This window comes from Wolffia australiana, chromosome 7 (genome assembly GCF_029677425.1).
Source record: "Wolffia australiana isolate 7733 chromosome 7, ASM2967742v1".
Classification (NCBI taxonomy): domain Eukaryota; kingdom Viridiplantae; phylum Streptophyta; class Magnoliopsida; order Alismatales; family Araceae; genus Wolffia; species Wolffia australiana.
In genome coordinates, this window is record NC_135841.1 from 17,765,291 (window position 1) to 17,791,738 (window position 26,448).

Here is a 26,448-nt window from a genome sequence, read left to right on the forward strand (position 1 = left end):
CTTATAGTAGCCCAAAAATGGATTTTAAGCGAGACTTCCCAATGATGTCAGTACATAAAATACATGAATAAATCATGAAAGAAAAAGTGTTAGTAAGAGGGATATATTTCCAAAATAATATTTTGCTTAGTTGAAGATAAAAAGAGAATTAAAGTAGGTAAAGGAACTCTGGAATCATTTTAGACAACAAACAATTTTGGAGTAAATTCATTTTCCTTGCTGAATTTTATATTATGATTGACATACAATAGGAGGATGTTTTTAAAATTCATGAGACAGGATCCACGGTAAATAAAATAAAAATATTAAGTGAAAGTAAGAAAAAACGATCAATGTAAAAACTTTATATTACGTATGCGCCTTTGATATCTCTAATGTTCAAGCATTTGAACTCGTCACCAAGTTTTCTGAAACGAAGTTTCAATAGAATTGAGATTAATATATTTGTGATAATTATTTGAGGAAATATAATTAAAATCGCAACATGTTGAGATTAAAATAATTGGAAATGATAAAATTAATGGATAGTTAGTCTTTCTAATTTGGAGATCAATTTGAGAAAATTCATTAATCCGGTGACCTAGGTTTGTGATGATTTATCTCTTCAGTGGAATGTTTGATAATAAAAGGAAGCTAGGAAACTAAGTTGAGTCATATTTATTCTAAAAATATATAGTAAGTATGTATTCACTTTTGAATTGGGATTGCGAGAGCTGTGGTAACATGATAAATGTATCTGAAATTTCATACATTTTATATGAATTTAAGCATTTGATTATTGAATTTATCATCTAAATAGTCTGAATTCACCATAAACATCATTTTATGCACATTTCGGGCATATTTAACTAACCTTAAATTTCAGGTCAAACAGTTTTTGTTACCAATGAATATGGTGAAATTCTCTGTGTGCAGAAATTTATATAGATTAAATTGGATGAGTATCAATGGGCTAGAGCATCCCATGTGATTTTTGGCACTATTTCTATTCGCTACTCGGTCAAATTGGAACAATGTCAATTTTGGACTTCAAAGGAGCAGTTAGAGAGGTATGTGCCATGTCCTTGATTCATCCAATTCACTCTGACTTTAATTTTAATTAGGTTAATAAATTTCAAATGTAGGAGTTCCGAAAACTCAAACTGAACCAACATGAAAAGAGCAAGGAATGTCAAGAGAGAAAATAGGGGAAAATAGAGGGTCATTTTAGATCATGGCCCGTGTATAAATATTCTTCCCAATTTTTCTCTCTTTGCCTAATTCCAAATGTGCTCTTGCAATGGCTAGCCAGTATGACAAGAGCTTTGAAGTGTTCTTCTTTTGCTTGTCCTTTTTAACGCAGAAAATTGTGTGATCTTAAAAAATCATTATTTTAAAAAATAATTATTTAATATTATTATTTTGTGACCGGCAAGCCAATCATGCCTCCACAATTGGTTTAAGTTCAATGAAATAAATAATATTCATTATTATTCTCGCGTGAGGTTTATAATAAAGTCCTTAAATACGTGCAATGACTTAGTGAATTATGATGAGATCATAATACCACGATCACGAGTCTTCAAGTGCCTATTCTAAATTTTTTTATTTTTTTATACATGAGATGGGGGTAAAGTTATTTGGATATAATAGCACTATCTAGTCCTACTTTTAAAATAAATATGTCTGATCTTGTGGTAGTTAGTGTAGAGACAGTCATGACAAACGATGGTGCTCTTTTGGGAAAGAGTTTGTTGAATTGATCTGTATGAATCCTTGAATGGTATTAAACTTAAATGTCAATTAGGTTGATTCACGTTGCGGTTGTATAACCGGTCTGTTGACCTGAGACACCAAGGACATCTCGTGGATGGACGACTATATTTTGACTATGGCATATGAGTCTCTAGATATGAGATTAAAACAAGTCTTAGCTCTGATACAGTAAGAAGCATACGAAGGTGATTGAACGGTAAAGATAGGCTCATCTGTTCTCCAATATAAAGAGGTTGACTCGAGAAAGATCATGAAACTATATGCATATACATGGTAGTGAGGATAGTGTATTAGACATTCTCCAATGATCCATGTTACAGATTGTGCCCTAAGTCATTCTAGAGTCGTACGCAAGCAAAGGATTTTATGTATAGTGTAACCAATGATGGTAAAGGTTCCATGAGAGAGTTCAAATACTACTAGGTATCTTCTACATCACGAGGTATAGCTTGGCATCCCATGAGCTAGGAACTTAACTCATCAATTGGGTTAAATTGATACTTGATTGATTATTATATATACTGATATAATTAATTAATAATATTTTTCAATAAATATTATTGGGCCTTTAGATTTGTTAACTACATTGATATAAGGGTCACGCATATAAAAATAAAGGACATTGAAAAATAAATTTATTAGTAAGGATTTTTATGCAAAGTTCCAAAAATTATAAATAAGGAAACCCTTTTAGGTGTCCATGCCAAATAGATCTGGGTTCCCCCTTTTTCTTCTCAGTTTTTGCTCTCGACTCTTTCCACTAAAGAGTCTTAATAGTGAGAAGATCAACATGATTTTGAAGAAGAGTTGGAGGAGAAGAAGAGGTGATCCAACAGTCCTTGATCACCTGGATAGGTCTAGAGGTTGGGTATGTGATCGTATTGAAAGGACTCTCCCAGGGAGAAAGTCAAATGTGGAACAAGTTCCCCACGAGGTACACGAAGTTTACTTTGTTTTAGACATTAGTTCAGATTTCATCTTTACATTCCTTTGCATTGAAGAGTGTTTTAAAGCTTCAAATCATATCATCATAACCCAAAAAATACAAGGAGTTATTTTATGAGCTCGAGAAGAAAGTTGAAGAGTGAATCTGAGAGATGGAATAGTGGAGATCCATAAGAGATAGAAGCATTGGCTTAGGGAAATTTTATATATGTGCCCAACGTTTATTTGAACATCTAACACCTTGGGCACCATTAAGAATATCGTTTCAAGATAGCAATGGAAGATGAATTGCTGAACATTCATTATAATGAATCAAGACTTCTTGACCTAGTAATGAGGCACATGTGTATCAGATAACACCCTAAATTCTGTCTTTATTTCATATTATTAGCACAGTTTTATGCATTTAAAAAGCTTAAAATGGGGTTGTTATCATATATTTACATGAAAATAGTGTTTTCAAGTGATTTCTGATTTTTCCCTAATTTTCTGTTAATTCTATGAATTTTAAAGGACTTATTGAAGCTTGAAATAACTATTTTTGAATGAAAATGGAAAATTTAATATTTAATTTCGACATTTATCAGCATGGGGATGAATCAGTGAATTTTCTAGAATTTTCTAGAATTTTTTACGAATTTTTAGGATTTTTCTGAGATTTATTTGATAAGTAAATGTTTTTATTCTAAGGAAAAAAGGTATATTTATAAGAGAAAAAGAGTAATTTTATCATTTTGAACTTTGAAGGGCCTTTTTGCAAAGTTTCATTGCAAAAAGACCCTGGAAACAGCTCTCGATCGCCACTGCAGGCATAAAGATGTAATTTAAAATCTTCCAGGGTTTTCTTGCAATTATATTATTTATAGTTTTAATGTTTTAGAAGAAAAGCGGAGGAGAGAACGCGGGGAGGACAGATACACAAATACTTTTTGGGCGGCGTTCATTTACAATTTTTTATTTTATAAAGGGCTTCGTCAGAAAAAGAGCAAGGAATCTGCTGCGTGTAGACGTGGCGCTTTCATGGCCGTCGGATGAGAATCTGACGGGGCGTGAAGAGGGAGAAGCTCCAGGAGGTAAGTGCACGCACAGGCGGTGACGTGGCGCGCGCGGATTCATCAGTGCGGTTTAAAAACCACGCGCCACGTGCAAGCTAAATGTATACGGATAGTCCGACCCGCCTTTTCTGTTTATTTTTATTTCTTTTCGCAGGGGGTACGTGGCGCAACGTGGAGACGGCCGCCTGGAGAAGTTGAAACGCCGCTGGCAATAGAAAAAGAACACGTCAGCGATCAGTTAACAAGGAAAAAAATAAAATAAATTAATTTAATCCAAGGGCTAGTATTGGTTTAAATTCATTTATTCATAACTTTCAATCCAGAAGTCCGATTGAGATGATTTTTTTATGTATTTGCTCGTCTTGATCCCCTCTTTCTATCTATATGGTTGGATTATTGATATCAAGCCTGAATTGATAGATAAAATTTAATTACTCATTAGGGGTAAAATGGTAATTTTTACCATTTTACCTAGGTATAAAAGCCGAATTTCGAGAGGGAGGGGTCATTCTTGATGGTGCTCTATCACAGCTGCAAGACAGGGAGGAGCTCAGCTTGGATCAACCTATCTGGTACATTTTTCTTGTTTGTATTTGAACTTTTAGTGTATTTTGGATGTTGTTTTAGTGAAATTTCTTCTTCATTCTTCTTGATCTTGGTATGAACCTCTAAACCGCTAGGCTTGAGCGAAATGTACAAGCCCTTACTGAGATTGAGAGGAGAGATTGAGAGATTTACCTAGCTATTCCGAATGCACATTAGAAAACTACCCCCATTTTATTTCTGAATTATCAAACTTACAAAACAAACCCAACTCAAATCAAAACTTCCCTCTCAACCTCTCTAATTGACCTCTTGGACCCTTTTATTTGGATCAAAGAAGCCAATTTAGAGCTCCCAATTTCTTCTATTCATCTCATCTCTTCTATCCCCCTTTCTAAATTTCTCTTCTAATTAGGGTGAGTTGATCCTCATTGAAGATCAAATTCACTCTAATTAGGGTTAAACTACCAAGAATATCATCAAATTGAATTCCTTATTAGCTTCCCTTGTACGATACTCGTACTTATCACTACACATCTTAAGCAGAGTTTTTATAAATTTTATTGCATAAGCCAGAATTCACAACGACAAGGGCTAAAAAACTGCATAATTTCTACCCCTATTTTTGGCTTATCAGTATCATTACAAGATGAGACAGTGCCACATGAGAAAATGCAAGTATTTTGTTGATGGTTTATCAACTTCGTAACTATTGCACGAGAAGGACGAGATTACCAATTTTGATGGAAGTGCCAATAATGATGCCAAGCCAATCAAAAAAATTGTTAAGGTCTCTAACAAGAGAAGAAAAAATAGATATTATGAAGATTCTGAGTATAATATCTGTGTGGAGGTTCAACCGATTCGAACAAATTAAGAGATTAAGAAATTTCATGCAAAACACCCAAAATTCTAGCAAGTTAATCTCTATATAAAGTACCACATTTGAATAATGCACGCTCTTCTACCCCAAAATCCTTTCTACATAGTTTTCCTGAGTTAACGAATTACTTGTGTTGACGAGTTGACACTTCTTTTACATGTATAAATAAAAGTAAAAAATGAGTGAGTTCAAACTATACAGGAAGCCTTGACACAATGCAACAAATTATTATCACTTACCATTTGTGAATTACAAGGATGTACCTGAACTGAACCTTCACTGATATTGGATGTTGATATAGTTGAAAATTTGTAGTAGAAAAAAAAAACCATTGCATCATTATACATCACTGAACTGAACCTTCCCTGAACCATAAATTTCTAATAATTCTATAAAAAAACCACTATGTCATTATAGTTGAAAATTTGTATACTGATCTTACAAAAAACATCCCAGAAACTGATCTCCTAAACTATTAAGACAGATAATGTAAAATTGTAGGAAATACAAAAATTTAATTATCATTTTTTTGCAATCTCCGGAAAAAATAAAATACGAAATATGAACATATCTTTAACATTAACAAAATTTTCACTGTACTTGGAATGTACTAAAACATTATTATGGGTTTTTTCATTTTCAGATAGCAAAAATGGAAGATGATAGGTATTTGGTTTATGAACAGTTCTTTTAGCTTGTCCAGTTTTTTAAAAGAAAATATAGAGAAAGTTTTTACTAACATAGTGTGTTACATTAGCAAAAATTTTGTGACGCCTTCTTTGTGTAATGATATACTTCTTTGTGAAAGAAAATATTTATATAACAAAATACATAATCATACAATTTCATCAAAATGAAAAACTTCTTTTTCTTCTCCCTAAGACCCTTTAACATTAAAAATGAAGGACTTGGATTGACAGAGTAAATAAATGATCTTGGTGCAAAAATCTTTTTAATGAATACTACATTTTTCTGTCTGTATCTTCAGATTTGGAATATGATGGAAATATTTTAACTGGCCACCCCCAAGGGTCCATTAAACCTCTCAATAAACTTCATCTCATTTGATTAGTTTGAGGCTCAGACCTCACATCACATGAAATGGAGAATACTCATCAAGAAGATGCAGGAGGATCAAGGGGGGGGGGGGGGGGGGGGCTTCACTACCCCGACCACACCGATTATTATCTTTGAAATATCTATTCAGAGTCATCCGTTCTCCCTTGGCTGAAATTTAGTACAATTGTATAACAAATTATCCTTGGTTTATGATCTATTCGACATCACAAGGCATGTTTTTCACAAGACTTTTTAATGGCGGTTCACATGTAACACTACCAACTTTTCATGAAATTAACAATACTCTTGATTATATTACAAAAGCCTATTTTTTCAACCTTTTTTTTAGATGGACATTCAGTCACATTTAACCTGAATGAGGAAAATGGGTAGTAAAATATTTGTATATAATATAATAACAAGGACGCGTGGCAAAGCAGGAGAAAGGATAATTGTGTACGAAAGATCTGTATTTCAAGAAAATAGCTTTCTGGGATACGTCAATGTCTCTGCCAGCTGGTGCCCAAGGCTGTTTTCAATCCAGAAGATTCTTGTTCAAATGTCTGTCCCTTGTTTTCCCTCCAAAAGTAAATGCTCATTTTTAGTAATTCCAGAAAACCTTTATTCATGATTATAGCAAATCTCTCTTCTGTCAGTAACCTGTTAAGTGTTTGTACGTGAACTGTTGAAGAGAAGATGGGGAGAGAGAGAGAGAGAGAAGCCATGGAGACGATCTATCTTAAAGAGGGTGTAGTAAAGGATAAGCCGTCGCCTCTAGTTTTGGAGTCTGACCACGAGCTGGAAGAGAAACGAGGGTGTCTGGCTGGACTGCACCGCATACACTCTCTCTCTCTCCCACTCTCTCCTCCTCTCTTTCTCTCTCTCTCCCACTCTCTCTCCTCCTCTCTTTCTCTCTCTCTCTCCCACTCTCTCTCTCTCTCTCCTCCTCTCTTTCTCTCTCTCTCCCACTCTCTCTCCTCCTCTCTTTCTCTCTCTCTCCCCCGCTCTCTCCCCCTCTCTTTCTCTCTCTCTCCCTCTCTCTCTCTCTCTCTCTCTCCTCTCTCTCTCTCTCTCTCCCCCTCTCTCTCTCTCTCTCTCTCTCTCTCTCTCTCTCTCTCCCCCTCTCTCTCTCTCTCTCTCCCACTCTCTCTCCTCCTCTATTTCTCTCTCTCTCCCACTCTCTCTCCTCCTCTCTTTCTCTCTCTCTCCCACTCTCTCTCTCTCCTCCTCTCTCTCTCCCACTCTCTCTCCTCCTCTCTTTCTCTCTCTCTCCCACTCTCTCTCTCCCCCTCTCTTTCTCTCTCTCTCCCTCTCTCTCTCTCTCTCCCTCTCTCTTTCTCTCTCTCTCTCCCCTTTTATCTCTCTCCCTCTCTTTCTCGCTCTCTCCCGTTCTCTCTCTTTCTCCCTTCCTCTTCCTCTCTCTCACTCTCTCCATCTTTCTTTTTTCTCTCTGTTCCTCTCTCTCTCTCCCTCTTTCTTCCTCTCTCTCTCCCATGTCTAGTTTCTCCATTACAGAATAGAGCCGCGTCTTTGATTCCCCTGAGTTTCTCTCCCTCTACCTACCTATCCCCTCTGCGAAGTCCAGCTTCTCCAGTACAGAAAAAAACCGCGTCTTTGATTTCTCTCTCACTCTCTCCTCTCCTAAGTCCAGGTTTTCCAGTGCAGAATAAAACCACGTCTTTGATTCCCTTGACTGCTCTCTCTCTCACTCCAGTTCTGCGATCCCCTGGAGTAATGAAGAAAACCGCGTCTTAATTCCCCTGCGCGCCACCTCTCTCTCTCTATCTCTGTCTTTCTCTCTATCTCTATATCTCTCTATACCCATCGGACTGTCGCTCTAACCACGCGGGGTTCGCCGTAGGTTTCTTGAGCAAGTTTCAGTCTTGCAAGCTGTCGCCGGAGCGATTCCAGCTCCTCGGAGAAACGCGCCCGTCGAATTCGCAAGAGAGAGAGGCATTAAACTCTTCCCTCTGCTCTTAACTCTCGAGCGTTCGACTTCTCTTCTCCTCTCCTCTCTCTGCAAAAGCTCAAACGACAGCCATGTCCGACGAGTTCTATACTGACCGCCGGCCTTCTCCGTGCGGCGCCGCCATTGCCGCGGCGGGACGGCTGGTGGCGGGTTCTCACAACCGAAACGAACTTGTTTTGATCAATGCCGACGACCTAGCGCTGGTGAGCTTAAACGTCTTTCTTTGAATTTCGCCACTTCTGGGCATCCTTCTTTTGATCTGGGTTATGTATTATTTCCACCGCGGGAAGCTTTCATATTCTTCTTCCTCTCTCCTCCGTGTCCATGATCAGCAGTCGAAGGAAGCCGGTTTTATGCTTCAGAGAGAGAGAGATATCAGAGACGTTAGTTCATTGAGCTGGGAGAGTAGGGAGGGAGGAGATAGATATGAAGTACATTGCGCAGGGAGAGGAGGGAGGGAGAAGATAGAGATGAAGTATATTTGAGCTGGGAGAGGCGCGAGAGAGAGTGAGAGAGCCAAGGGGAGAGAGAGCTAAGGGGAAAGAGGTAGAGAGCCAAGGATAGAGGGAGGGAGGAGAGAGAGAGATGAAGAAACAAGGGAAGAGAGAGGGAGGTGAGATAGAGAGGAAGAGGGAGGGGGAGGGAGGAGAGAGAGATAGAGAGCCAAGGGGAATGGGAGGGAAGTGAGAGAAATGAAGTGTACTGAGCTGGAAGAGGAGAAGAGGGAGATCTAAGGGGAGAGCGATAGAGCCCGAAGGGCAGAGGGAGGTAGGAGAGAGAGATGAATGACATTGCGCCGGGAGAGGATGAGAGATATAGATAAGGGGAGAGAGGAAGAGAAAAATAGAGAGCTAAAGAGGGAGGGAGGGAGGGCTAGAGAGTGATGAAGTAAATTCAGCTGGGGAGAGAGAGAGAGAGAGAGAGAGAGAGAGAGAGAGAGAGAGAGAGAGAGAGAGAGAGAGCAGAGAGAGAGAGAGAGAGCAGAGAGCAGAAGCTCAATGGCCAGAGGAAATAGAGAAGGAACCCATCTTAATACAACGTTTTTCGCGTCTCCAGCCAAAACCTCTGCAGGAGCTAAGCGGCCAGACCTGCCACATATGCGGGGACAAGATTGAGATCGTAAGTGACGGCGAGCCCTTCGTTGCCTGCAACGAGTGCGGCTTCCCCGTTTGCAGACCCTGCTATGAATACGAGAGAAGCGAAGGGAACAAGGCCTGTCCGCAGTGTAAAACCCGATACAAACGTCACAAAGGTAAAGTCTCTCGATTACTTGGGTTAATAATGTTCGTGGATCACCCTCTCTGTTCCTCTCTCTAGGCAGCCCGAGAGTAGAAGGCGACGAGGAAGAGGACGGGACGGATGACTTGGATAACGAGTTTAGTGTCAGAAGAGAAGAGAGATGGGTTCTCGGAGAGACGGACGACGTGGGTCTCTCTGCAGGGATTCGATTGCTTACGTATCATGGCGAGGTAGTTTTACAAGGGACGAGCCTCTTCGAGTTGCTCTCTTTTTTTTCTGACTTGGGTTTCTTCTAGGATGCGGATGCTCTTTCTGAAAGACAAGCTCTCATCTCCCATTCGTTCGTGGAGAGGAGGAGCGTGTTCTTTCCTCCACATTCGCCTGATGATTCCCTCTCCTGTGAGCACCATGGCTTGACTCTTTCTTCTTCGATAGAAGTATTATAGCGAATTTTGTTGGGTTCTTCTGTGTTAGGCCGACCCAGGCCGATAGACCCGGGAAAGGACCTCGGAGCTTACGGCTATGGCACTGTTGCCTGGAAAGATCGCGTGGAGAAACGTAGGCTCAGGAAGCGAGATGAGCTTCAAATTGTGAAGCTGGAAGAAGGAGATGATTCTGATCTTCCCACGTAAGGAAACCATCGTCCATTTATGCAAGTACCAGTTTTGAAATGTTTAGAAGAGAAGCAGCGCACTTGCTATCAGCTATAGCTTTTAGCACTTCAGTAAGAGATTAAATTCTAACTCTCTTGTTTTCAGGACGGATGAAAGCAGGCAGCCCTTGTGGAGGAATCTGTCGATTCCATCGAGGAAGATAAACCCATACAGGCTGATCATTGTCCTCCGGCTCATAATCCTGGGCTTCTTCTTCCATTACCGGCTCACGCATCCCGTCCCAGACGCCTTCGGTCTCTGGCTGACATCTGTAATTTGCGAAATTTGGTTTGCAATCTCTTGGATTCTGGATCAATTCCCCAAATGGTACCCAATCGAGCGTGAAACCTATCTGGATCGTCTGTCTCTGAGGTATGAAGGATCTAAGCAGCTGACTAGTGTCATTTTCTGTTCAAACTCGCTATCTTTCTATCAGAATGGGATCGCTCAGAACTGTGCTAAAAGCTATAGCTGATAGGAAGGGTATTCATCTCCAATACTTTCCCACAACACCTGACTTTGGCTTATATATGGCCAGACTTCTGGTTTTATCGTGGTTGGGATCTGAACTTGCAACTTTGGCTGTGATACCATGCTAGAAGCTCAGTACTTATCACTGTGCTAAAAGTTATAGCTGATTGCACGAGTGCTACTTCTCTTCTCAACGTTCAGGAAGGATGTTGATCCCCAATATTCTCTCATCTTGAGCTTGGGTTTCCAGTAACAACTTTGGCTGTGATACCATGTTATAATTTCAACGCCTATCACTGTGCTAAAAGCTATATCTGATTTCAACTGCACTACCTCTCGTTTAAACTTTTAGACTGAATGTTGATGCCCAACATTATATTGCTTGTACTTGGGTTTCCAGATACATCCTCAGACTCGTAGTTGTATTGAGTTTGGGATTTGAACATGCAACTTTGACTCTTCTATCATCTTACAAGTTCATCGCTTATCGCTGTGCTAAAAGCTATAGCTGAATGCAAGGGTGCTATTTCTCTCAACATTTAGGCGCGATGTTGCGTTTTCAAATCCCAACATTTTTTATCTTGTGCTTTAGTTTCCGGATACATCACTAGACACTCGGTTGTATCATGTTTGGGACTTGAAAATGCAACTTTGGCTAGCTGTAATAAGATGTTACAAGTTCAGTGCTTGTCACTGTGCTAAAAGTTATAACTGATTGCAAGGGTGCTATTTCTCTCTATATTTAGGCAGGATGTTGCATTTTCAAATCCCAATATTATTTCATCTTGTGCTTGAGTTTCCGGATACATCACTTGATATTCAGTTGAATTGTCTTTGAGATTTGAAAATGCAACTTTGGCTAGCTGTAATAAGATGTTACAAGTTCATCGCTTACCACTGCGCTAAAAGTTATAACTGATTGCCCGGGTGCTATTTCTCGCAACATTTAGGCAGGATGTTGCGTTTTCAAATCCCAACATTTTTTTCATCTTGTGCTTGAGTTTCCGGATACATCACTAGAAACTCAGTTGTACCGTGTTTGGGATTTGAAAATGCAATTTTGGCTAGCTGCAAACGGATGTTACAAGTTCAGCACTTCTCACTGTGCTAAAAGCCATAGCTGATTTTCACTGCGCTATCCAGATACGAGAAAGAAGGGAAAGCTTCTGGATTGGCCGGAGTCGACGTGTTCGTCAGCACGGTCGACCCGTCGAAGGAGCCGCCTCTGATCACCGCCAACACCGTTCTATCCATCCTCGCCGTGGACTACCCGCCGGAGAAAGTCTCCTGCTACGTCTCCGACGACGGCGCGGCCATGCTCACCTTCGAAGCGCTCTCCGAAACAGCGGAGTTCGCCAAGAATTGGGTGCCATTCTGTCGCAAATTCAGCATTGAACCTCGCGCTCCAGAGTGGTATTTCGCCCAGAAGATCGACTATCTCAGAGACAAAGTTCATCCCGAGTTCGTGAGAGAGCGCCGTGCCATGAAGGTACAGCTACTATCGTGAAAGGTTAATTAATTGATGATATTTTTCTAAAGTTGATCTGGATGATGTAGAGGGAGTACGAGGAATTCAAAATTCGGATTAACGCTCTGGTGGCGAGATCACAGAAGGTGCCCGAGGAAGGTTGGACGATGCAAGACGGAACGCCATGGCCTGGGAACAGCGTACGTGATCATCCGGGGATGATCCAGGTAGATAGATAGATAGATAGATAGATAGATAGATAGATAGATAGATACCGATGCAGATTCCACTCTTTTTTTCATTTTTTTTCTGATCTTTTTTCTCGATTAATCTGACTCCTTGACACGCCAAAAAAACAGGTTTTTCTGGGTCAGAACGGTGACTCCGGCGTCAAGCTTCCATCTCTGATTTACGTTTCTCGCGAGAAACGACCGGGATTTGATCATCACAAGAAAGCCGGCGCCATGAACGCGCTGGTATCTCTCTCTCTAGTCTCTTGTCTCTACCATCTATCTCTCTCTCTAACCTTCCATGAATGACTTGGAGATTTCTCTGCGTGCAACAGGTGCGCGTGTCGGCCGTGCTCTCCAACGCCGCGTTCATCTTGAACGTGGACTGCGACCACTACATCAACAACAGCAAAGCCCTCCGCGAAGCCATGTGTTTCTTAATGGATCCGATTTCAGGCCAGAAAATCTGCTACGTGCAGTTTCCGCAAAGATTCGACGGGATCGATCTCCACGACAGATACTCCAATCGCAACGTCGTGTTCTTCGACGTACACTTCGATCTACTCTCGGTTTACCAATAAATTATACGTCTATCGGTAACCCAATAGTTTCTTTGTTTTTCTTCGATTATTCTGCAGATAAACATGAAGGGCTTGGACGGGATTCAAGGGCCGATTTACGTGGGAACGGGGTGCGTGTTCCGTCGCCGAGCTCTATACGGCTTCGACGCGCCGTCTCAGAAGAAGAGCCCAAGAAAGAGCTGCAACTGCTGGCCATGGTTTGAGAAGAAGAAGAGGAATAACAAGAGGCAGAAAGACTCCTCCAAGCAAGTCCACGCGATCGAGGCCATTGATGAAGCCTGTGAAAACCCTAATCTGAAGCAGAAGAAGAAGAAGCTGGAGAAGAGATTCGGGCAGTCCCCCGTTCTTGTGAGTTCCACCGAGCGCGAGGAAGGGGGGTTTGTGAAGACCGCGGACTCCCCTTCTTCACTGAACGAGGCGATTCACGTTATCAGCTGCGGGTACGAGGATAAAACAGAGTGGGGAAAAGAGGTAATCTTTCTGGGTTTTGACAGGTGATTTGATCTGGGTGGGTGTCAGAATCGCTTAGAAAGCTGTGTTTTCAGGTGGGTTGGATTTACGGGTCGGTGACGGAGGACATCTTAACGGGTTTCAAGATGCACTCGCACGGGTGGCGGTCTGTTTATTGTATGCCTCGGCGAGCGGCCTTCAAAGGGTCGGCGCCGATAAACTTATCGGATAGGTTGCACCAGGTTTTACGTTGGGCTCTTGGGTCAGTGGAGATCTTCCTTAGTCGCCATTGCCCCGTTTGGTATGGCTATGGGGGCGGACTTAAGCCTTTGGAACGCTTATCCTACATCAACTCCGTCGTCTATCCCTGGACCTCCATTCCCCTGGTCGTCTACTGCACTTTGCCTGCGTTTTGCCTGCTCTCCGACAAGTTCATCATCCCCGAGGTAAATAAAACGCTATTCTCGTAATCAACCGCTTCAGGTCGTCTCTTTTTCTGCGTTTATTTTGCGACATTATTCTCAATCTTCGTTTTTCTTTGTAAAATTTGTATCTTTACCTATTAAGATTCATCGACAAGTTTATCGTCTTCTAAGATGAAGGAAACTCTCGACTCGCATCAACCCACTTCAGATCTCCTTTCTTTTCAGACACGGGCTATCAGTATTTTATATTATTCTTGACTTTCGTTTTCTTTATAAAATTTGTATCTTTACTTCGTTGACTTCGTCGACAAGTTCGTTTTTTTTCAGAATAAAGAAAACTTTCGACTTGCATAAACCCACTTCAGATCTCCTTTCTTTTCAGACCCGGGTCATCATATTTCTGCTTATAATTTGTTACACTATTCTATATCTTGAGTTTCTACGTAAAGTTTGCGTCTTTACCTCGTAAGTTTCATCGACAAGTTCATCATCTTCTATGGTAAAGAAATTTCTCTCCTCCTGAAACGGGTCATCATCTTTTCTGCATTTACTTCCTGACATTCTTCGTAATCCGCATTTACTTGGTAAAACATGTATCATCATCCCCGAGGTAATAAAAATTATCTTTACCCAACAACCAATTCAGATCTCTCCTCTTGAAACGGGTTGTCATCATTCCAGCACCTTCTCAGCAACATCTTCTAAATCTTCATCTTCTTCAAAACAATTCTTATTAATCTTCATGTACTTGGTAAAACTAGTATGTTTACCTCAGTTTTTTCTTCTCAAAACATCTCATCTCTCCCCATCCATGCTAATCTTCGCTGTATCGTTCCAATTTTGACGCAGTAAAGTTTCATGTACTTGGTAAAGATTCATGTCATGAATCTGCATGTACTTGGTAAAGATGACATATTTATCTCGGTAACTCTTTGCTCGCAACATCCTATCTCTCCCCTGCAATGCTAAACTTCTCTGTATCGTTTCAATTCGATCAGATCAGCATCTATGCGAGTATCATCTTCGTGAGCCTATTCCTCGCAATTGCCGCCACTGGAGTGCTGGAGATGCAGTGGGGAAGAGTTGGCATTGACGACTGGTGGCGGAACGAGCAGTTCTGGGTGATCGGCGGCGTCTCAGCTCACCTCTTTGCTCTCTTCCAAGGCCTGCTCAAAGTCCTTGGCGGAGTAGAAACCAGCTTCACTGTCACCTCCAAATCCGGAGACGACGACAACTTCTCTGAGCTCTATCTCTTCAAGTGGACGTCGCTGCTCATCCCACCATTGACTCTTCTCCTGGTCAATATCTTCGGCGTCGTCGCCGGCATTGCGGGTGCCATCAACAATGGCTACAAGTCATGGGGTCCGTTGTTCGGTAAGCTGTTCTTTGCCTTCTGGGTTATCGTCCACTTGTATCCCTTCTTCAAGGGGCTGGTGGGAAGGCAGGAGAGAGCTCCCACTATTATCGTCGTCTGGTCCGTCATCCTGGCATCCCTCTGCTCGCTTCTCTGGGTTCGGATCAACCCGTTCATCCCCAAATCAGATGGCCCAATTCTTGAGATCTGCGGCCTGGATTGTGACTGAGGATTTGTCATCCATAATTTTGTAAAGAGATGGAGATTATATACATGTATAGAGAAAAATGGGCAGATATATTTGAGTAAATTCACCTTGGTGGGCTGATGGCTGAGGTGAAGGTTCGTCAGAGACAGAACATTGGGACGGTTCAGGATTGTTTTTATCCTTGTCCCATGTCCAATTTTATTTGGGTTGTCCAAAACCATCCCATCCCGGAACTGCCCATCCCATTGAAGGGTTTTCATCCTCATCCCATGTCCGAAACCATACCAACCGGGAACCATCCAGGCCATGAGGCCCCCATACCTTCTTCACTCCAGTCATGTCAAGTAAGTAGCCAAACTCTTAAGAAAATGCAAAATTTTAAATTTAGGACAAAATTCCATGGAAAAACTCGTCCATTCCTCATCTGATGGGATGGTTTTCTCGTCTCCGGACGAGAAAATCATCCCGTCCTAAATCTGGCAGACAAATATCTGTCTCGTCTGATGCCTGAGGTCCTGAACGGGAAGGATTTCTTAGTGCACTTCACTGATGGTTACACATTTTATCCTAGATGATGAAGATTCTCTCTGTCATCACGTAGTTGTATCTCTCTCTAGCACAACAGCCCTGAATTGTAATTGAAGATGGGAAATCGTATATGAAAATGCAGGGAAGAGAGAGGTTAGAGAGATGTCGAGAACATTTTACTTTATAGATGATGATGACGATTCTCAAGCATCAGCAATTACTGCCATCGAACCGTCCTCCAATGTTGAAGTCCAGGATAATAGCTGTAAAGAGAGAGATACAGTGAGAGTGCGAGAGGTCGAGAGAGAGATACATGTAAAAAGAGATGTAGCGAGGGTGGAGGTGAGAGGAAAATATAAAGGGAACTGGAGAGATAGAGAGCAGTAGAGAACAGGGTAGAGAGAGAGGCCAGAGAGAGATAAAAGTAAAGTAGAGAAATAAATTAAGCTTTTTTTTTTGAATGACAGAGATAGTGTTAGTTTGGGAGAAATAGAGAGATGTTGAGGAGGGGAGAAGCTCCAGCCAAGGGCGGCGCCTGAGACAAAGTCTTGTAGACAAAAAGAACAAAACAAAGAAGTGTACTATTGACGGCTAGGGCTTGGGGCCTTTTAAGAGGCCCCATTACAAGGTCCCACGTGTGAGTCACTTAAAGGCTCACACGTGGGATTTTACTTAAGTGAAATTCGAATAAAAAAGAAGAACTCCCACGTGGGCCACTTATAGAACGTGGCCCACTCACAATGGAGAAAGAAATAAAGTGAAAAAAGAGAAAGAGAGAGAGAGAGAGAGAGAGAGAGAGAGAGAGAGAGTTCAACAGATAGAGACATGGGTATGACAAAGCTAGGCCGGGAAAGAGATAAAAACATGTAGCATGAAAGATAGAGAGAGATAGAGAGACACATACAGAGATATTAGGAGATTGAGAGAGAAAATTCCAGAGAAAATGACACACCTGTTGAATTTTCTATGACACGAATTAGTGTTCGAGGTGGAAGACGAACTCTGTCAGCCGCTGCAGCTTGCCCGGGTCAACCTTCTGCTTGGAGACTGTTGACTTCTTCCTGACGGTCAACATCCGCGTGGCACCATCCAGGGCCCACCCCTCTCGGATGGTATCTGCGTGTTGAAGGGGAATTTATAAGCTTGTTGATGAACCCAAAATAGGAGTTAGGAAATACATTTAAGAGATTAATGGCAGTGGATTACTAACAGTTAATGGCCATTTCCTCGCTCATTCCCAGGAATTGGGCCGTGTCAGCCACACTAATCGTCGAGTATCCAGATTGAAGCAGATGGAACATTCTCTGTTGATGGATTTCTGCAAAAACAGAATCAGCGGACAAAATTATTGATGCAGTGCGGGAAAATTAGGCAAAAAAATGAAATGTTAATGCCTTCAAGGCGAAGACATATAAGAACTAGCATGGCATTGTTGCGATTCCTTCGCTCAAGTATCCATTTCTTGATTTAGTTGAGACCTTATAAGATGTTCATGCAGGAACCGATGACAAATTTATCGATCAAAATAGTAACTCTTTAAAAATACGAAAATTTGTACAGAGGGGATTGTCAGGCTCATCGTTAGAAGAATGACTGGCTGATCATTTGAAAGGGCGATGATGATGATGATTCGTCATGATGATGACAAATTCAACATCAGAGTAGGGCCCGCTCATCGTCCATGGATGACAAATTCATCATCGTCCTCATCATCCAGCCATCGATGGCCAATTCATCATCATCGTCCACTCATCCATCATTAATGGTCCATGAGGACGATAAAAAACGGTAGGCATGGCAAAGACGATGATGAATTCATCAACATCCACAAATCATAATACCTATTAAGAAAAACAATCTGCAGAATTTTAAATGGAGGGCATTCTCCTACCTCCAACAACAATTTATAATTCTACCAAAATACTTAAAACTCACTCCCTTCAAGGATCGTACATGTCTAAATTTCCAGTGAAATCGAGAAGAATTAAGAGCAGTAGAATTCGTTGAAGATCTAAGATCCGTGGGGAAACGAGTAGAATTATGCTGAATTAGGATTCAAAAGAGAAGGTTGAACGAAGAAAAAATACGAAAACTGGGAAGAATTGAGGAGAAGAGCCAGAGTCTTGCCTGCGAAAGCAGTCACAAAATCCAAAATCTCAGGACTCCAACGAAATTCACGAATAGCATTGTAAACCCCGGCACGATCCCTGGTCCAAAGGCACTGCCCAATTTTCCAAACCGCAAGTATCTCTTGATTCCTCTCCTTGACAACGGGTGGCAGCGATTTCCACAAGAACCTGGCGCTGTTCCTGATGACACGACCACATAAACGAGACAATAAACACAAAATCAAGTATAAGAAAACCCCAAACTGCAAACTCACAGATCGTTAGCGTAAATGTGCCCGAGAAGATGAACAGCATAGGGCCATTCGTCCAAGATTTCCACGCCTTGGTAAGCTGCGATCTAGAGATAAAGAAAAACCCAGAACAAAAAACTATCAGTACCCAAGAACGACGGAGACCTAGGAATTCCAATGCAAACAAGAGAAGATTGGGGAAATGGTAAAGGCGAGGTTTTGGGGCACTGGCCTTGAGCATGAGATCATCGCAGATGTCGCCGATCTTGTCGTAGGATTTGGACGCCAGAGCTTCACGGATTGGTGAGAGATCCATCAAGGGCCGAACGAGGCAGCCTCCCCCGCTTAAACCTCGTCTTGTTTGCTCGTTCTAGTGATGACACAAAGGTTGGGTCGTGAAGATGACATTTATCAGACGGGCTTCCGGGTTCTTGTACTAGTAAAGTAGTAAATAGGAAAGTTTACAACTTTTTTGTTTTTATATGTTTGTTATGATATTAAATGTTTGATGTGTTTGATACGTTTGATATATTGATTTGTTTGATATCTTTTGATATGTTTGATATATTGATTTGTTTGATATCTTTTGATATGTTTGATATGTTTGATATGTTTGATATATTGATTTGTTTGATATATTGTTTTGTTTGATATGTTTGATAAGTTTGATATATTGATTTGTTTGATAAATTTGTATATTGATTTGTTTGATATGTTTGATATGTTTCATATATATTGATTTCTTTGATATGTTTGATATATTGATTTATTTGATATGTTTGATATATTGATATGTTTGATATGAATATGGGATTTTTATTATATGTTTGATGTGAGATATGTTGCATTTTCTTCTCTCAGAGAGGGAGGAAACCAAGTATCTTTGGAGGGCACTCTTTCTTCTACTTTAATTAAGGTTTTTTTCCCTCAAAGTCATTCTCTCCTCCTCTCTTCATGAGCCATCCATGTTGGGGTTCCCAAGTTCAACAATTTTTCATCCTCTAACTCCCATCATTGTAGCCATCATTTCCGAAAACATAATAATAGGGGGATTCATTCGAGCGAGGCAAGGGTAAGGAGTGAGATATCAAAAAAGGCTAACCTTAAAATTTTTTACTTTCCAAGGAAAAAGGTTACTGTGATTTTCTACTGCAATAATGTTTTTTTTATTAAAAGTTTCTCAACTGCTTTAATACTTATATTATTCTCATCTTATATTTCATATCTAATTTTTATCACAAAATTATCTTCATTACATATTTCGTATAGCCTAGGTACAATCATTAATAAACTCATAAATATCCATAAAAAATTATAACTATATGGAATAAATTGTTCGTAAATAAACCTTTTTTATATTTGTAGTCAGCTTTGCATCTTTTATGGCCAAATTTTATGTATGAGTTCCTTGATGTTTTGAATCTGTCAGGTTATGTGGCTTTGATTAAGTGCTTGAATTCGAATTTGATGCATCATATGATGGTAGTATCTTATAATTCACCTATAATATATTAGATCGTATCATCACTTCGTATGGATCTGATTCCACTCTTGAATTTCTCCTAAGAAGAGTTTCTTTAAGTCATTCACGTGTCAAGCCTCTAGACATATATGTGCAATCGATTTTATGATGTATATCCTCTTGATTGTATTGAATAATCCTATAAGGTATAGAAAATCTTCCCACCATTATGTCTCACTAGAAGTAGAGAGATTTTGAGAACGTAAAAAATGCAAGGAATGCCCTGGTGTGACTGGCATGGACACTTAAAATGGGTATCCCCATCTATTTATATTTGTGTGTGATCATCTAGGCCCATGCATCAATATATTCAGTAACTTTAATAGCGTTATAATATTTAATTAATTAAATATTTATTTAAAGGAATCGATATGTTAATTTTCTAGCTCGTTGGTTGCCAAGCTACAACTTGTACTCTAGAAGATACAAAGTATTAAAAAAATACATCATGTATATTGCTTCGTCCATATGAACTCTAGAATGACTCACATTTTGATTAATTGTCAAGCTCTATTATGTCATTCTAATTAGTAATTAATGCTTTTTGTGCATATCATGTGTCATTGGAGAATGTCTTCTCCAATATTTTCACTACCCTAATTAGGGATTTGATGCGTGTTCTTCCCTAATTTAATCTCATCTTATACCAAGGGTATATGATCCTATATTGGCCACTTCAGCACCATCGTTTTATTCTCTTTAAATCTAAAAAGTTTTAAAAATTATTGTCTAAACATATCAATTCATCCATAATATATCATTGGTGACGGATGTTATGTAGCCGTCAAGCCAATCACACCACCATGTTTATTTAAGTTCATTTAATAAAATTTTACGTTCATTAGTATTCCAGCGTGATGATTATAATGATTCCCATGAATACACACAATGACCTAGTGCATTATGATGAGATCATTATAAAGAGACCACTAGTCTTTAAACATGTATTCTAAATATTCCTATTCGATGGATAGTTGATATGGACATCAAATTATTCGAATAGAGTAACACTAACTAATTCTACTTGTACGATAAATATCGATGATCCTATGGCTATTAGTGCGGCGACACTACGAATAGATAGTGGGTGCTCTTTGGAAAAAGAGTTCATTGAATTAATCCGTATGAATCCCTGAATGATATTATATCTAAACGTCAATCATGTTTATTCATGTCATGGTTGTATAAGTGATCCCCTGACCTGAGACACCAAGGGAATCTCGTGAATGGATGACTACATTTTGACTACGACTTATGAACCTCTAATCATGGGATTCAAACAAGTCATAGCTCAGATGTAGTAGAAAACTCACGGAGGTGATTGAGTAGTCAATACGAAATCATCCATCCTCATTATAAGAGGATATTGACTCAAGGAAGACGATGCAGAAAATCCCTGATCAAGGTAGTGAGGATATTAAAGAAGGAGTTCTCCAATGATCCCGGTTATGCATCCGTATAAATCAAATGACGTATTAGGGTTTGACGATTAACCATACCCTAAGTTGTTCAAGAGTCTCACGCGAATGATGGATTATACATATCCAGTAACCGATGACGATAAAGGTTTCATGAGAGAGTTCAAACACTACTTGGTATCTTTCAGAGCACAAGGTGAAGCTTGGCAACCCACGGACCGGAAACTTAACCTATTGATTGGGTTAAATTGTTCATTAGTTAAGGTTGGTCAAGAATTTTTATTAGGCCACTAAAGTTATATACTAGAATAATAGGGCCACACGCATAAGATCATGAGGGCATTGGTGAATATATTTTACTTCATGAGTTTTTGAGAAAAAACTTAAGTAAAATATAAATAGGGAAGGGGCACTCATTTCAGGCACCTAGGGCAGCCAAATTTGAAAGCCCCCCCTTTCTCCACTCAACTCTCTTCTCCATTCAACCAAGTAGAGTGTCTCCACGGTGAGAAGATCTTCAAGATTTTCAAGCACAGTTAAAGAAGAAGAAGTGGAGATCCAAGCGCCAAGTGATCATGTGAATATTTCTAGAGGTTGGGCACATGAATGGCTTTAGAATTATCTCAACGATAGCAGGTCAAGGCTGGAAAAAGTTTACCAAAAGGTGCATTTGATGTAATGGTTTTAAACATTGATTTTGAATCGATTAACACGCTTTTCACATCCATGGAATCATGATTTTCATGAATGAAGTAAGGCACAAAATTGGCGTATCAAGTTTGAGGATCACTCATACGATCGTGACATCAATTAACTTAATATGTTTTTATGTATAACGCCATTCATATATTTTTACTAATCAATTTAAAGAACTAATTATCTAAAGATAACCTATTGTGTGTCCCAAGTGTCTGTATATCAATACAAGATCACTCATACTTGTCATATAAAGTCAGATAAGGTGTCAATAGGTTAATGTTTATCTCAAGTACCCTTTGAATAATAAAATATAAAACACATGTTTCGAGTATACTTATAAATTTATTATGATCTCACTATAATTCACAAAGTCATTGCATGCATTTAATGACCTCATTATAAACATCACGCATAAAAAATAATAAATGAAGTTTTATTTCAATAAACTTAATCATGACATGTAAGTTTGATTAGCTACATGTCAAAATAATATACATCAAAATCATATTTGGTTGTTTCCTAACCTTTTATTACTCATTCACATAAAAATAATCTTAATGTTGTTATAGAAAATAGGTCTAAAAATATTTTTTTCTAGGACTCAATTTTATTGCCGAGAAGCTATAAATTTGTATCCTTTTATCCTCTTCCCACATTTTTATTCAATGTTTTCCTATCAATAAAATAAAAAATAAAAACTTCAAGTTATGAACACATGGAATGCACATTGTTATTCATTTAAAATCAATTAAATATTGTTTGAAAATTTAGTAATGTGAACTTTCCATTAGTATTAATTTGAAAAATACATGTGGAATCATAACTTATTAATGAAGTGATTTTATATGTAGTTCAATCAAAATAATTCAATATTTACAAAAACTTATAATTGTTACGTGAGAGGGATTCTACATTATTTGTGATCATTGCCAAGGGAACAAAGCATTTTCACATTTGTGTGAGCTTTAATATGGGTATATGGGCTTGAATTTTTATTTTGCAATGCCTTGTCAATATAACTAGTTACCAAAGGAAGTGTTGAGGTTTTTGTGTTTTAATGTACATTAAATTAAAATAGTAATCATGACTTTATAAATTAATAAGTTCCTTGAAGTTAAAGGTTTTTGAATGCTTTAAAAAAAATGTTTTAAAATATTAAGAGCTATTAATATAATTGTTAAAGAAATTGTTAAAATCTTCTGTATAATTAAAAATTCTTTTTAAATATTCTGAAAATGTTTTTAAATGTTTTTAAAATGTTTTAAATAATATAAAGGGCGTTTTAGGTTTTAAAGTGTCTTTAAAACATTGATATTATATTTTAAAATATCAAAAAAAAATTAAAAGAATTTTTATTGAATGAGAAATGGTTTTTTAATCACTTTTTTTTGGATTTATTTTTCTTTATAAATGGCCCAATAAGGCCTAAATGGGCGGAGCCCATTAGCCTTAGTGGCGGACCCGACGGGCGGACTTAACCAGTTAAGTCCGCGGTCGGGTCTGCAGTAGAAAGTTTAAATAAAGAAAAAAAAATGGGGTGGGTGGGATTCGAACCCGCGTCCTCCGCCCTAGCAACGTGGCGCTTGACCAGTGCGCCACGTGTGCACTTTAATATAGAAATAAATTTTTTATATTTAACTCACTTCAAACCCGATGAATCGAATTAGGAAATTCGATTTATTCCAAAGGTCAGGTCCGACGGTTGACTTTTTTCCGACTTTTGTAAAAAATCATTTGTCATTTCTAAAAAATCATATTTTTCTGACTTTTGGAATTCCTATATTAAACCTAACTACTTTAATTAGCACTAATTACTATAATTAGTTTTTTAATTAAGGAAACTTTCTATAAAACTTTGAAAGATCATAAAAAATTAATTACAGCTCCTTTTGAGCTCGAATTTTTTTTAAAAATTCTCAAAAAATTACAATCTACCCCTCTAGCCCTATAAATACCCCTTCAGAGCAAGGGTTGAGGGCATCCACTTTGAAAACCATCTCTGTTGAGCTCCTCTTTGAAGAAGAAAGTGCTCCCTCTTGTGAAGTTCTTCCCCTGCAATCAGTGTGCTCGTGCTTCTCGACTCTCAAGGGAAGTTTTTCATTTTCATCATTCATTCATTTAGTGAACAGGGTGATAGTTTCCTCCACAATCATTGAGTTAGTGGTGATTTTTATGAGATTTTGTGAAGGATAGTGAAGGGATTGATATTATTTTTGAAAGTGATTAACAGGAATTGATTTGTTGATCTTGAAAGTACTTATGAGACAGGTTTTCAGAATTGATCTTGATATCACATTTGAATCTTAGTGTGTTTGATCATTCATACATCATTGAGAGCGGTGATTTTTTATCAATCACGGGGAGCGGTATATCATTTCTTCCACTAATCTGAACAGGTGTTGAAGATCGAGAAGGCAGGGAGGTGACGTTGGTGGCACCAAGGACGTGACGGTGACAAGGGAAGTGGACGTACGAGGAAGAGCTCGTGACGGTCTACCCGAAGGCGATACGGGGGTGAAGCTCGTGCACCCAAGGATGTGACGTACCATCGGAAGACTCCTCTGCAGAGGCAACTCGGTGAGTTGGGTTAGGGTGCCTTACAAGGGAGGATCCTTAGTAAGGTTATCCTGAGTCCTAAATTGGACTCGAAGGGAGGGGGGGCCTTGGATTGACTCGATCACTAGCGGATCGAGGAAGCAAGTAAATCTTGTGTTCGAGAGAAAGAAGGTGAGTGACAATCCAAGGAATCTTGAAAGTAATTTAGGCAAATTAAAAGTAGATAAGCTAATTCACCCCCCCCTCTTAGCTTCCAACAGGAAGTATGTAGTCATGCAATAATAAATTACTTGATTACATTTCCAGAAAATAAGATAAAAGTTGACATACATGTAAAAGACAAATATAATTAAATATAATTGAATTATATGTGGATGGCAAGCCAATCATAAATTTAAAAACTCATTCAATGTTTATTTGTCCAAAATATTCAGGTGATGCTTATATTGAAGCTTTCCAATTTGAGATGACTAGTTAAATTATGAAGAAATTATAACTTGGAGATTACTAGAATTTAATCATGAAATTATAAGATTTCTTATAAAAATACAATAAAAAATTACATCAAAATATGTAAATAAAATGATAGTACCTAGTCTCATTCATATCAATATGGCAGATCCCACATTCGTCAGCGTGGAAACACTAAGGAAAGATACGATATGCTTCAAACGGAGAATAGTTCACTAAATTGATCTTTTATCATTCCATGCATGATGGTAAAGCTAATTATTAAGCAAGTCGACCCACATCACTATTATATAAGTGGTACTTAGATCTAAGACAACGATGATATCGTGTGGATGGATGGTTATGTTTTGATATTGATTTGTGATCCAATCATAGGATTTTTTAAATTATTTTGTTCACAAAGATGATTGAGTGATTAAGATGGAATTATCGGCCCTTGTTATAGGAGAATACAACTCAAGGAACTCGACAGGATGATATCATTGGCCAAGGAGCATCAATGAAAAATTCTCAAATAATTTATTGACAATGCTTCAGTTCTAACTAGAGCGACTTATCAAAATTTGACCATACCTTAGGTCATCCAAGGAGTATCAAGTGAATGAGGGATAATACATACTTGATAATTGATGAGAATAAATGTTCTATGAAAGTCAATGTATTCTATTGTATCTTCTAGTCCATGAGGTGCAACTTGGAACTTAATGGGCAAGAAACTCAAACTATTTGTTGATATGGATAATCAATTAGTATTTGAATACATATCAATGGTCATTAGAGCTATTATTGCAACTAATACATGGGCCTAAAGGTCACATAAATACTATTTTGGACATCAGAAGATAAATTTAAAGTGTAAGGGTTCCATAAAAAATAAGTTAAACTAAAAATTAAAGTTTAAGGATATGAATAAAAGAATCCATGAACAAAATGCACCAAGGATAGAATTCTTCACATGCACATGAAGGCATATGAAGGAGGAAATTTTAAATGATAGATGTTGGGATATGAAGGAGAAGATTCAATATGACAAGAATCACAAAAATATATCTACAGGTCGGACCATTGAAAAGCTCATCATGATTTGCTTTTGGAATCCAAAAATTACGTACCTGATTTATGAAAAGGTGATTAGAGAACTGAGTTAGATGGTTGTAACAATTTTGCATTGTATCCTCTGCACAAGATAACCATGGATCATGACGTTCATATCTTGATTACCTAAAAAAGTCCTCAACATTCATTTCTCATGGGTTGTAAGGCTTAAGTTGTGATACAAGTATACACTTGGAGTGTTAAGGTATTGAATTGAAACACTTGTGGACTTCACTCAGTTTCATTCTTAATTGAAGAAACTAAATTATAATTAGTAGATTTTCTCTTACGTAATGTTGAAGCTGGTATACTAATGGGTTGATTATGACATATACTCATTGGGGTTTTTGTCACATAGTTGTAAAGTGTTAACTATTTTTTTGGGACAATGGATTCTGATTTCCAATGGATTTCAGTGCCGCATTTGGCTGGGGTTTCTTCAATCTGCTTGTTTCTTAATCAATAAACACAACTTATGTACCGTTTAGCTGCTTGTACTACAACATCGTGTT

At 38.8% G+C, this 26,448-nt stretch overlaps 2 protein-coding genes across 3 annotated transcripts; one reads left to right on the plus strand and one right to left on the minus strand.

Moving 5' to 3' along the window:
- The first annotated feature begins 7,502 nt into the window (after positions 1 to 7,502).
- LOC144706211 (cellulose synthase A catalytic subunit 6 [UDP-forming]-like) lies at positions 7,503 to 15,439 on the plus strand. Of its 2 annotated transcripts, none has more exons than XM_078579155.1 (13): positions 7,503 to 8,412; positions 9,266 to 9,461; positions 9,527 to 9,678; positions 9,745 to 9,847; positions 9,923 to 10,076; positions 10,207 to 10,473; positions 11,716 to 12,061; positions 12,130 to 12,240; positions 12,400 to 12,516; positions 12,606 to 12,818; positions 12,909 to 13,322; positions 13,397 to 13,747; positions 14,725 to 15,439. In XM_078579155.1, exons 1-13 carry the CDS (start codon positions 8,281 to 8,283, stop codon positions 15,307 to 15,309), a joined length of 3,141 nt encoding a protein of 1,046 aa, XP_078435281.1. In that variant the 5' UTR covers positions 7,503 to 8,280; the 3' UTR covers positions 15,310 to 15,439. The 2 variants fall into 2 exon arrangements, with proteins under 2 accessions (XP_078435281.1, XP_078435280.1); XM_078579154.1 differs by having other exon boundaries at positions 7,505 to 8,412; positions 12,130 to 12,267.
- A 463-nt stretch (positions 15,440 to 15,902) lies between these two features.
- COP9 (COP9 signalosome, subunit CSN8) lies at positions 15,903 to 18,576 on the minus strand. Its single transcript, XM_078579156.1, has 6 exons — positions 18,408 to 18,576; positions 18,200 to 18,282; positions 17,944 to 18,125; positions 17,027 to 17,134; positions 16,769 to 16,932; positions 15,903 to 16,079 (listed from the first exon to the last, which is right to left on the minus strand). Exons 1-5 carry the CDS (start codon positions 18,489 to 18,491, stop codon positions 16,793 to 16,795), a joined length of 597 nt encoding a protein of 198 aa, XP_078435282.1. The 5' UTR covers positions 18,492 to 18,576; the 3' UTR covers positions 15,903 to 16,079; positions 16,769 to 16,792.
- Positions 18,577 to 26,448: the final 7,872 nt, after the last annotated feature.

What these genes read in the sequence shown, in the direction of transcription:
- LOC144706211 (XM_078579154.1), top strand. Translation starts at nt 8,281, where the DNA reads ATGTCCGACGAGTTCTATACTGACCGCCGGCCTTCTCCGTGCGGCGCC. An exon ending in CCGATACAAACGTCACAAAG is followed by an intron (nt 9,462 to 9,526) that starts GTAAAGTCTCTC and finishes TCCTCTCTCTAG; the next exon opens with GCAGCCCGAGAGTAGAAGGC. An exon ending in TGCTTACGTATCATGGCGAG is followed by an intron (nt 9,679 to 9,744) that starts GTAGTTTTACAA and finishes GGTTTCTTCTAG; the next exon opens with GATGCGGATGCTCTTTCTGA.
- COP9 (XM_078579156.1), bottom strand. Translation starts at nt 18,491, where the DNA reads ATGGATCTCTCACCAATCCGTGAAGCTCTGGCGTCCAAATCCTACGAC. An exon ending in CACATTTACGCTAACGATCT is followed by an intron (nt 18,126 to 18,199) that starts GTGAGTTTGCAG and finishes TCGTGTCATCAG; the next exon opens with GAACAGCGCCAGGTTCTTGT. An exon ending in CGAGGAAATGGCCATTAACT is followed by an intron (nt 16,933 to 17,026) that starts GTTAGTAATCCA and finishes TTCAACACGCAG; the next exon opens with ATACCATCCGAGAGGGGTGG.